The sequence below is a fragment of the Henckelia pumila genome, chromosome 1, assembly GCF_033568475.1.
Source record: "Henckelia pumila isolate YLH828 chromosome 1, ASM3356847v2, whole genome shotgun sequence".
Classification (NCBI taxonomy): Eukaryota; Viridiplantae; Streptophyta; class Magnoliopsida; order Lamiales; family Gesneriaceae; genus Henckelia; species Henckelia pumila.
In genome coordinates, this window is record NC_133120.1 from 174535582 (window position 1) to 174548652 (window position 13071).

At 36.8% G+C, this 13071-nt stretch overlaps 1 protein-coding gene across 2 annotated transcripts; it reads left to right on the forward strand.

Moving 5' to 3' along the window:
* The first annotated feature begins 6958 nt into the window (after window positions 1–6958).
* Window positions 6959–9004, forward strand: LOC140875189 (F-box/FBD/LRR-repeat protein At5g56420-like). 2 transcript variants are annotated; one of them, XM_073278784.1, is made up of 4 exons: window positions 6959–7181; window positions 7308–8201; window positions 8332–8466; window positions 8579–9004. In XM_073278784.1, the coding sequence occupies exons 2-4, from the start codon at window positions 7362–7364 to the stop codon at window positions 8846–8848; spliced, it is 1245 nt and encodes a 414-aa protein (XP_073134885.1). In that variant the 5' UTR covers window positions 6959–7181; window positions 7308–7361; the 3' UTR covers window positions 8849–9004. The 2 variants fall into 2 exon arrangements, with proteins under 2 accessions (XP_073134885.1, XP_073134887.1); XM_073278786.1 differs by having other exon boundaries at window positions 6959–7163; window positions 7291–8201.
* The last annotated feature ends 4067 nt before the right edge of the window (window positions 9005–13071 follow it).

Sequence of the window (13071 nt, forward strand, 5' to 3'; positions counted from 1 at the left end):
CCAAGATTTGCTATTTTAAAAGTTTAGTAGGGAGGTAGGGGGAAATTTTAGATGAGAGTTCAAAAGTTAGAAATTTTCGGGTATCAGATATCATTTTCTTAGTATTGCAATATTGAGCTTATTCTTTAACTTTTTCAAAAGTTAGAATTTTCATAAACCCTGATTAGTAAAACCCAATTTAATATTTTTAATTTAGGGTTTTTAGACTTAGAATTTTATGAGTGTAAGTTGGTAGGTAAAAGTTGTACTATAGAGTTGTACTTTTAAAAGCAACACACACACACACACCTACTTTTAATTACTTACACCTATATATACACACATATGTACACACAACACACTCCACTTTTAAAACACATAAATCATTTTATTTGCAAACCCTAACCCCTCAAACCCTTAGTAGCTGATCCCCTCCCTCTTTCCCTCATTTCTTTTTTCCCCTCCAATCGGCCGATCCCCTCCTTGGTGTTCTAGCTGCCACGCCGCCTTCCTCCACCGCCGCCGACGCCGGGAAGCCTTCAAGGGAGGTTCACCTAGCTGTGGTTCGAATATTCCCAGCTCCATCTCCTTTATGTTTTCTAAAATCTTGTGGGTAAAGACTAGTGAAGGCATGTATAAGAATTTCCTTGGGAAATCAAATTAGCTAGCATTGTTTTGAGCTTAAATCTTTGCAAATTTTGAAATTCCTTGTATTTTGACTTGTATGCGTTCGGTTTTTATGATTTTCCAGCTAGGGTTATGCTAAAATTTCGAAAATCTCATTTATGTTGTTGATTGGAAGTTGTATGATGCATTGTGATGGGTAAAATGATGGGTTTTGATGCATATTGGCACACTTGAAAAATTTCAGTAGCTCATGCCCTATAAGTTTCGAATTTTTCATGTTGTTAGGGCTGGGATTGAAGTATATAAGTGTATTTTATTGTTTGGCAATTGGTCTTGATTGATTATCCACGAATTTGAGGCTTTTTGATGCATAATCTTGTTATTTTTGAATTATGGTGTTGAAATGTGATGAGGGGCTGCCAAGGTGCTTGTCCTAAGTCCTAAGAGATGGTTTTGAGTGTGTTTGGTGGTTTGGAAGCAGGTGGGGGCAAGGGAGTAGGGCTTGATGGTGTTTACTCCAAGTAGAAGTGTGAAAAGATGAGGTTGGCATTGGGCAGGCAGTCTGAGTTTGGGGCAGGGGAGGCGTCATATGAGGTCTGGGCATGGTTAGGGCTAGTCCTTGGTCAAGTTCGTGATGTTTTGGTCGCGTTGGTATAAAATGGGCTCGTTTCGGATAAGATTTTAATAAGTTATGGATTTTTGAAGTTAAGGTGTTTGTACAGAATTTTGAGGGCAAAATTGGGCTGTCCCGATTGGGTTTTTGTTCAGGTTGCATAGGCTGTCAAATGAGGTTGAAATCAGGTCATATGGTTATTTCGTAGTGTTTGGAGAGTGTCGGTTCAAGCGGTGTCGAATTTGGCTAAGGGATGATAGATTTAAGAGGGTTTCGGTGCGGTTGCTCGGGTTGTTGCCTTGAATGTGAGAATTTGAGTTAAGGATGAGTTAGCACCTAGGGGCAGCCACTTACTCACCTAATACCCACATTTATGTGTTGAGTATTCTCTCATATAAATTCATACTTGTGTCTTTAAGCCTTGGCCTTGGTTCAAACAAAAAGGTTACAAAGAAAGTCTCTTCCATGCATGCTAAATATTTTAATGTCGAGTCAAAAGAGGAAAAGAATAGAAAAATATTTTTGAACGAAGTGATTTGATTGTGACGGGACAGGGTATTGATGGGTGGGAGATGCCTCACTCACTTGCCATAGACGGGTAAATCGAGATCGGGATACATCCCGGGATCCCTACCAAAATAGAAGGGCAATGCGGGGTCGGGAGAAATCTTGGTGTCCTTGCCATAAAGGGGTAAGTCGCGTCGGAAGGAATCTCGGCGTCTTGCCGGCATAGTGCACTGCAGCCATTGATCGATCAAAACAGAGGGTCACAATTTAAGGATCTAAGTTTACAGCTTCACTTTCAGTATCAGTTTGACTCGTCTTATTGCATTCAGTTTTCTGTCATGCATGAGTTTCAATAAAGTTAAGAAAGTTCCAGAGTTTCATAGCGTGAGTTGGCATGTGTTCATCGTTTATATGTTGTCTCATTCTTTGTAGCATGCGCATTTCTACAGCTTACGTTTCAAGTATATTATGTATAGTATTTTGAGTATTACTTCAGTTATTTTAAACCCTTGTTATTACACTATTTATATTTGTTGGGTCATTAGACTCACTATGCTTGTTTGATTGTCAGGTGAGGAGGAGTTCGTAGGGACCGATGGGCAGGGTCCTTGAGGGGAGGTCTCTAGCGGAGCGAGGCCCTACGATCGTTGTTATTTCATGATTCCGCACTAGTTTATGATTGTAATAAAGATTTTAAACTTAAGTACTTTTGGTGATAGCCAGGATATGTTTTTCTTGTGCTTGGAGTTTATGGTTTAAATTCTGTTATCGATATTATTGCAACCGTGTGGGGTTGCCACTATTTTCTTTATGATAACTGTCGTAGTATGAAACCTTATTTTCTTTTACGTCTTCTTCTTTCCCTTTTTGCTCGTTTGGTTGCTTGAGATAGGTTGGCTTGTCTACTTACAAACAAGTCATGGCAAATTTTTTTTAAAAATTCGTATTTTCTTTTATTATTTAATTAAGTATAGAGGTTAGGGTCGTTTCAGAACTGGAGCACTGGTCAACCGCTTCTTCAAGTCAATAAAAATGGCCTCACATGCTTCGGTCCAAACAAAAAGCGCATTCTTTTGAGTTAGCTGAGTAATAGGCTTCACAATATATGAGAATCTCTCGATGAATCTGCGATAGTAACCCGCTAAACCCATAAAACTTCAAATCTCAGGCACAGATATCGGTCGAGACCAATTCATAACTGCTTCAATCTTGCTGGGATTGACAGAAATACCATCTCCGGAGATAATGTGACCGAGAAAGACAACTCGATCCAACCAGAATTCGCACTTCGACAATTAGCCTACAACTGCTGACACGCAAATTCTGCAACATGATTCTCAAATGCTCTGAATGATCAATACGATTCTTTGAATAGATAAGAATATCATCAATAAGAATAAGCACGAACTCATCCAGATACCTCTCGTCCTGAAAACAGTCTTAGGAACATCTTCCTTTCGAACTCTCAACTGATGATATCCTGATCTCATATCAATCTTCGAATATAACGATGAACCCTTGGCAATCAAATCTTCAAGCTGTTTTTTCAATTCTTTCAGTACAACAGGTGCCATTCGATACAGAGCTTTCGATATAGGTTGAGTGACTGACATCAATTCCATGCTGAATTCGATCTCACGAATTTGAGGCAATCCAGGAATCTCTTCCAGAAAGATATCAGCAAATTCTCTAACCACTGGTATATCAACCAATTCGGGGCTAGATTTCAGTACATCAACTGCATATAATAAGAATCCTTCTGCACCATTTTGAAATAAACAGGTCATCGACAAAACAAGAATCAAAGGAATCTTGGATCGAGAACCCTTACCGAAAAATTTTCACTCGTCTGCCATTTCGGGTCTGGAACTGACAAACTTCTGGAAACAGTCTACGGTAGCCCTATACTAGGTTAAAGCATCTATACTGACAAAATAGTCAAAATTTGATAACCCAGGTCCAAAACAATCGAATTCAATCACATTCTCTTCGAATCGAAGTTCACAGTTTCGGACTAACCTCATAGAAAACAATTCCTCCACTCAAACGTGAAAAAATAGAAACAGCAGCAGGCAAAGGCTTAGATGGAGAAGAAGCATCAAGACAAATTTTTCGGAGGTAAAGGAATGAGATGCACCAATATCTATCAATACATGAGAAGAAAAACTCGAGAGAAATCAATTACCTGCTATGTCATCATCAAGTGCAGCCTGAGCCTGATCCCAGAGCGAACTGCTCTGATACCAAGCTGTAATGTTCCAAAATTCAAGGATGCTACTAAACATACATTCACTAAAAACGTTGCGGAAAATAAAAATATTCTTCTTAAAAAAATATTTAAAAGTGCACCAACAAACGCATGAAATAAATTTGTGCAGTATTGCCAACAGGGCCAATATTAAATTGAGTAAAACTTGTTTCCTTCCTCAAAATAAACATAAGTGTGGCACCATAAAACTGTTTTCATAACGAAGTGCTCATGCATCTCTCGTCGACCCAACCAACTGCTCCTCTTCATGCCCCGACTCCATACTCATCAATGAATTCATCAATAGAGTCATTACCTACACCATTCAACTATAGTGATTCTAAAGACTCAACAATAAAATGCATATAAAACTCATATAGAAAAACTTGAAACTCAATGTAGTACCATAAATGAACATAACATAAAAATTATCATTTTCGTGTGACGGGATACATATAATTGTGGAAATCGTATCATATGAGCACATGGGGTTCCCGTGATCACGATCGTTGAACAACAAGAATATAGATGTACCATCCCTACTAGCCTTGACCAATATGCGCACCGAATACCGTCCATACTGGCCTTAGCTAATAGGCGAACCATCTCTGTACCATCCATACTAGTCTTGGCCAATATGCGCTCTTTCATACCGTCCATGCTGGCCTTGGACAATATGCACTCTTTCATACCGTCCATATTGCCTTGACTAATATGCGCACCATCCCTTTCTTTGCCATCCATACTGGTTTTGGTTAATATGACCACCGAATACCGTCCATACCAACCTTAACTAATATGCGCATCTTCATTCTTTGAAAAGGACCCTTCGAAGCTCATCCCGGAGTACCAATCCCTTACTTCTACCACACGAAAACATATAACACCAAAATATTTTCATGCATCCTTCATATCATCATACTACTCATACGCTTCATAACTTCATCATTTCATTCTCTTAAGCTTCGTGATAAACATCATGCAACTAAAATTGATGCAAAAACTCATCCATGCATAACATACTTCAAAACATTTCCATGATAAAATAACTTTCATGGGAAAATTCACATAAACATGCAATACATTACTTAACCGATCCACGTGAGTCGTTCCGTACATCACGAACATTGAAAAGTCGAATTTTTTTCATAAACATTCTTAAAAATACTTGAAATACATTAAAATATCATAAACATAATTTTTAGGACCAAAAAACCACGTTTTAAAAAGGTCACATTCGAACCAAAAATGCAGGGGGGGCCACCCAAAGTGGTGTCCCTGCGCTGCCACTGGCGTTGGGGCGCCAGAAAACCGGCTCCCCTGCGCTGCTGCGATGACCAACGCAAACAGGTCGCCGTGCGCAAGGAGCAACTCTGCCTATTTCGATCCTTTGGACTTTATTCCATCCTTTTTCAAGTTTGAAAACTTACCCATTGAAAAATATCCTCAAACACTTGAAAAACTTCCAAATATTCGCACAACACAACCCAAATTTCAAAGATTTGAACCAAAAATTCACATTCAAAACCTTCTCATCAACATTCTGATTTTTTTCAACATAATTCCCTTGAATCTCAGTAAACTTATACCGAAAACATCAGGAACGCATCACGCTTCACGATCATACAACATACTCATGCAACTTTTTGAGATCATGCATCAATCAACACCATAAATCATGCTAGGGTTCATATCAAACATATATATATTCTTGAACGGTGGTTTAAAAACGTTAAAAAATTGTCTGGATTCGATGCTTGGAATTAACCTGGAATCTGGAGCGATCAAGCCTCGAGAAAACTGAAGAAATATACTCTAGCTTTGATGTAGCCCTTGGTATCGAGTAAGAGAGAAAAGGGAAAGAAGAAACGACGTCCTGAATTTTGAGAAAAGAAAGAATGTTGAAATATTTTGACACCTAAATAATTTGTGACTAATGGGATTGAGAGTCGGTCCATTAGTTGCAAATAAAGTTTTAAAATTTTTTTCACCCAGCTAAAAATACACTGCATCCTTTTAAACTTTTGATTAAAAATAAAATATTTCTCAACTTGTTCAAAGGTTAAGATCATTCCGTCAGTCAAGAATTAATTCCAAACCTGGAAACACCAAAATAATTTATAACACATTAAATAACATAAGTCACATAGCTTAAACATAACAATTAAATTTCACAATTAACATGCATAAATCATATAAATCATTTAAAATTTTCGTGATTGAGCTAGTGGACGTTTGGATCTTACAAAAAGTTTCAATTTAAGGATAGTTTGGTCTTTTCATTATGAATACATTTATTTTTAGAAAAAAATAAGTTTGGTCTTTTCATTATGAATACTTTTTTTTTAGAAAAAAATAACAAGCATCTCAACATCTCTCTACTCCCTGGGTTTTGAACCTTGCTCACCAAATATTGACAAGAGCTTTGACCACTCTCCACTAATACTTTTGTTTGTTATTAATAATAAAAATATATATACACAATTATAAAAGTAGTCGAGACCAGTAAACAAGCAGTGAAATGCAGTTGACACCAATCAAAATTTCTCCAAAATCAATCCAAACAATTATAAGGTTGTCGAGACCAGTCCACAAGCAATGTAAAACAGTCGACACCAACCGAGATTTCTCCAAAATTAGTTAAACTCCGTCGATATAAGCTGAAAAGCATTCAACACCAGTCGAGATTTATTCAAAATTAGTCAAACTCAATATACTCGATCAAGATCAGTCGATATAAATTGAAAATCGGATGAAACCAGTCGAAAATCAATCTATGTAAACCAAAAAACATTCGAAAATCAGTTCATAGGAATTAGAAATAATTTCATATGAACTGAAAATCAATGATGATCGGTCTATTCATAATTTTGTTTAAAAATATTCAACAAAAAACTGAAAAATGAGCAGAACAATGATAAAGAAAAAATGCAAAAGAGGAAAAAGAAAGAAGAAAGTAAAAACGCAAAGAGATGGAAGAAAAAGAGTGAGGAGACTTAAAAAAACACATATATGAACTCTAAACTCTATCTAATATTTTAAATCATTAGTAATATAGTCGATTTGTTCAAATCCGGCCAATTCTTCAAGTAAAAACTCACTAATTTGTGTATTGTCGACAGTTCCCGAAGTTCCCGACGCCTGCGAAATCGTGTTCATGGATGGAGATCAAAATCCGTGATTCGTGCGGTAAATCTCCTCTTGCCTGTTAAATCTTTCGCTGTTCGTTTTTTCTTCCTATAGGGTCGATGAATATCTATGAATGAACCCTAGCTACAAAATCCCAATTAAATTGAAATCTTTCTCTTGATATTAGGGATAAAATAATTGCAGTGGTTGCAAAACGATTTTGAAGAGAGAGCTGGGATTTTCTTGATATTGTCATCTATGGATAAAATCAGCAGCTTGCCTGACCCAATTCTATGCCACATTCTCTCTTTTCTCCCAACTCAAATTTCTGGGAGGACTAGTGTTCTAGCGCGAAGATGGAGATTCCTATGGACTTATGTTAGGAAGCTCGATTTCGACAAATCCGATTGTGGGTCTGAAAGTAAATTGAGTTTTGCGGACATGGTTTACAGGGTTCTGTTGCTGCACAATGGCTCCATAGATAGTTTTAGAATCTTTTCGGACGGAGGGGATAGCAACTGTCAGATTGATGCTTGGGTCAGCACCGCCATTGCGCGCAATGTTCAAATTCTTTATCTATCTCATGTTTGGTTGCCTCCATGCTGTTTCAAGTGTCAATCTCTGGTGGAGTTTACCATTCACTATTCTTCAATCTCTGTCAAGTCCGGTGCTGTATGTTTGCCTAGACTCGAGAAACTTACTCTTTTCTGTAATTATTACGAGAATGATGAATCACTTCCTAACTTGGTTTCCGGGTGTTCAGTTCTTGAGTATATGTGCATTGACAGAGAAGTATGTGACAATATGAATCGATGTTATGTGTGTTCGTCCACTCTAAAATCCTTCATTACGTCTGGGTTCTTGTGTTGCGAGTTAGACCATGAACACAAGCTGGTGTTAGATATCCCAGCAGTTCAATATCTTGAAATAGGAGATCAATATTCGCCGATTATTGGGGCCAAAATGCTATCTTCCCTAGTCGTAGCAGATATTTATTTTTACAACGACTTTGAAGAAAAGAGCAGGGATGTGTTTCAATTCGTTGAAAAGCTCTCTAACGCTAAAAGACTAAAGTTTACAAGTGGCAATCCAATGAATGTACGTGCTTTGTTTTGTCATTAGATAAATAATTCAAACTGTATTACTAACTAATCATGTTGCCTTTTTTTAAAAAAAAAAAAACTCTTTGTGCACCTGATTGTGTCATGATACATCAACTTCTCTTCAGCTTCTGAACCCGACATTCTCCTTTCCAACAATGAGGTTTCATAATTTGACCAGACTGGATTTCACAGTTGATTGGCGTCTCTTGACAGAATTCCTTGAATGTGCTAATAAGCTGGAATCCCTCACTATTGGAGAGGTTTCTTTATACAAATGAATAACTTATCATTGTGAAAATATTCTCTTTTTCGCTTTGTTTTCTTACTAGACTTGTGTGCTGTTGTGGTTAATGGTGTCGTTGATTTCATCAGGTAAAGGAGGAACTGAAGTTCTGGAGGGAGCCTAAACATTTACCAAAGTGTCTATCATCATCCCTTAAATATGTATCGATTCTTGGATTTGCAGGTGGAAAGCATGAGTTGACCCTGGCAAGATTTATTTTGAGGCATGCTAAAGTCTTGGAGACGATAAAGATATATTCTGAGTCTTCGGTTGCAGATGCCCATTCTGAGCTCGTAATGCTCAAGAAAATTTCGGAGTTTCCACGAGGATCTCCGAAATGCGGGCTAACTTTCATTTGAGAGGTGTAAATTAGCTGGAATGACAATAATTTGAGTCATGAATCTTGAATTCTATTTTTCTAAGAACTGAGAGTGAATTGTTTTTCGGCATCTCTAGTCCGGGTTGCCTTTTATCTCTATGGGCACACAGTTCTAATGGCGCTGCAGCTTACTGATACCGAGATGCCAATTCAATTTATTTTTTTGTTAAAAAAATTCAATTATTATAATCGATTTTTAAAATACTCTTACTTTTTCAAATTACAAGTAGTTCACAGTTATTGTAATTAATATAAATTACACAAGCAATTGTAATATAATATGATATTTTTATGATAAATAATTAAATCAAATTTATTTATTTGTTACATAATGATATATAAACTTGTGTAGTCTCAATAATTAATATGTTTAAGATGTAATAATTAAATCTATTATAATTTAAATTCATAATTTTAAGTTCGTCGCAATCTAATAATATATTCATGTATATTATTTAATCTGCTATAATATTTATCAATTTAAGTTAAATAAATTTAGTATTAGCGTAGTTCTAAATTTATTTAGTGAAGGTGTAGAAATTAATATAAATGAGATAATAAGGAGTATAAAAGTATTTTTTTAGTATAAAATTTATTTTTATATCAAATGACTACAAATCATATCGTCATGAGATACAACATCTTTTTATGTACCACGAAATTATTTTCTGCAACACTAAATTGTTAGTTGTTAGAAATTAAACATCTACGGGCTAGGTCATGCACCAGGTGATTAGCGTTTCTCGGACAATGTAGAGCAGCTTCTGGAGCCCTAACAAAAAGTCTTCAAATATGATGCCAATATCAAAAAAGGGTGAGACCCGGGTAATAAATGAGAGCCCGGGCAATGGATAATGAGATTCCTCGTCGCCTTCACGTGATGCCTGCACACCAAACACAAGGAAACTCGTAAGTGGGGGGTCGGAAGGATTTTTGACGTCGTCACTCTGATATTCAAGTCAGACTAAGATATATGGAGTGAGTTAAGGAATTTTAGAGAGTGAGCAAGGATTTTCTGACAATCATTAAATGTGAAGTGACACATTTAATACATCATGACATCTTCCGTAATTTTGGAAAAGCCCATGTCGTTACAACGTGCTTTCACTTTTTTCGTAAGAAGAGTCAACACACGTTAAAGAAACGTCGTCTTTTCCTAGTCTTAGAAAACACAGGGGACCAGGCCCTCCCTGTAAGGGATATCATGGTACATAAAAATTATCAGAATCAGATGTTGACAACATCCTATACAACATGCAGCGAAAATATTAAAACGTGAATAGTAACAGCAAACCAACAATAAAAATACTCAAGAGTAAATATGCACAAGTACTAAAGTAATAAAATGGTGCACATAAAACAGATTCAGGTGTTGTCACAAGGTGTTGACAACACCTTCAATAACACCTTGAGTAACATGCATCAGAATTTATGAAAGCATGAATAAAATAGATAAGCAACCAAACAAATCAGACTCAAATATTTAAGCAAGAGTATACAATACTCTTGCAATGCCTCAGGGCAAAACTTTCACTAGAAAATAAATCAAAGAGTTTTACATACCCTAAAACTAGTGAATTATTGTAAAAATCATTTTTCTCAAAACATATGAGAAAATAAAAAATAAAACAAATAAACCAACTCTTAAAAGTCTACTGAAAGTAGACAAGAAAATCAAGAGAATAGAGTTGGCCCTAGATTCCAAAACCCGAGAGCAACAAGTCTTCGAACAATCTTCAAATGCTCTCAAAACTCCAAGGCATCTACGAACAATAAATTCAGCAAATTGACAAGAACTCTTCAGCGTGAAAGCACTCCAGAAAGTCGAGTTCTGTCATCTACGTTCAAGCTCTCTTTTCTGCTCTCTATTTTCTGCACGCTCAAATCCTCATCTACGACTTGATCTCTCTTCTCTGCGCTCTCTCTCGTTTTTTTCAAGCCTCTTCAATCTCTACGCTCTTCTTCTATTTAAGAGTGTCAACTTATCTCCAAAAAGAGACTTGATCTTGTTTCCTTAATTCAAACTTGATTCTACAATGATAATAAAACAAAGATAAGTTAGGAGATAGAGATCGATATATTATGATAAGTGCATAATATCTCCTACAAAATAATCAAGTAAATATATAAATATTTAAGCTCTTTAAAATATAGGAATATATCATTCCATAATTCAAAATAAAACAATTCGTATTTAAAATATCTCAAATACTTAGATAGAAAAAACTATCAATCCAAGAAAGGCAAAACACCACAATAAATCTTTCACAACATAGAAAAGATATTAAGGATTTTATTCCTTTCACTCCCAATGACCGGGTTGTCTAAATTTTCTTACGAACAAAGTAACCTTTGATTAAGGTAATCGTGGCCTCTTCCCATCCGCTAAAGGCATGAAAACCCAGTTTCTCCAGTGCCTGGGCTACTTTTTGTCCACCCGGGCTCTGCTGCACCAACCCTAATCTCCTGCACAAAAACCTCTTTCCTGTTACCTGAGGGTAATCCATTACCCGGGCTCTTTGATGACCCCTTGGATTTGGTGAAATCCTGAGCTATCTTACCGGGATATCAAAATAGATTCCGAGAAAGGAGAATCCATTGCAAAGGGAGCAAGTGTCCCGTCAAGTATGATATGTGAACTAACCTGGGAAACATTTGTCTTCAGTGAATAAGGCATGCACATTATGGTCCGGACTCAGAATATCCATACTGAAGTAACATTAATTATATCTGATACTGCGGCAACATTTATCTTAAAGGGTTCCCATAGGGAGTGGCTCTTGCAAGGATATCATTAAAATTTTGCATTTTACCATAAAACACCATCTTATTTCTAACAATCCAAAAGCTCCGACTATTTAGAACAATAGTCTCCAAATCAATATGCGCGCCATTGTCAGCAAAGTAGTTAAACAAGTCATCAAATTAAAAGATCCACCCCAAAGCTACCAAGAACGGACCAGAACGAGTTTAATTTTAGTTTCACGAGTATATTTACAGTACCAAAATATGGGAGAGATATCGTGTAGTGATCCGCAACGGAATCACCTACTAATCAAGCTTAACATGCAATTAAAACTTAAATAACAATGATCAGACAATAAGCAGAAACTAGAATAATCATCAAACCCAAACACAACAACATAAATACCCAAATATTGTTTAAGGTACAACTATATCAAAATAAGTGTATCAAAATACAACCCTATGGTACAACAACTGAACAAAATAACCGAAAACTTAATGGCGTGGCTCCTTGCCTCGGGGCCCACTCCTGCCAGCATCATCCAACCTGAGGCCTGTCCCGTGGAATGGGATGTCCAAGATAAAAATAAGGACGTGAGCAAAGAAGCTCAATATAAAAGTATGAGTATACAAACTTATATATGTTTGCAAATGACGTCAACTAAGTAACTAGATCAACAAGGAAAATTTCATGCTCAGACTAGAGGTTCCTGAGTGTCAGCATCACTCGAAAATACCCCTCTGGATTACTAGAAAACTTATCCGGACGTGGATCTGGAATATCTTGGAAACTTCACAGCTCTCCGGACCCGTCGACCATTGACTCATGATGTCCAGCCGTCCCACAAACTAGAGCTGAGCGGCGCTACTACAATATGGCTATCTCAAAGGAGATACAACTCAACGTTATAAATGATCAAGCGACGTATGAACAATAATACATATATATATCATGGCAGATAAAATGAAACATATAAGAATACATACTCATCTGGATATCTCATTCAGTATTTACATACCTTTATAATTCAAGTCTTGGTGAACAACCTAGTATACAAGTCTATAATCAAAGTTACAACGTATCACTTAAATCATTCTAAAGGCTTTAACTTAGCTATTAGATACTCTTTAACTTATCAAAGATATCAAAGTATCACATGCGTCCATCGTTAACGCGCTGATGGCGATTACCCCCAAACTTTAGGCATAACTTTGCTAAGATCCTGGTTGCACCTTGATATAGCCTGGCCCTCACGACGCGTAAAAACCATAAAATAATGAACTGAAACAAGAGAGAATCCGAGTAATTTACACTTAGAAATGGCAGCCTCGACCCCTATATATAGAAGGAGTTCTGACCTTCCGCATTCAAGTTCTGACCTTCCAATTGGCGTTCGGAGCTTCTGATTGTTCCATCAAAGCTTTCGATCTCTACCCACCGAACACGTGTCCCATGAT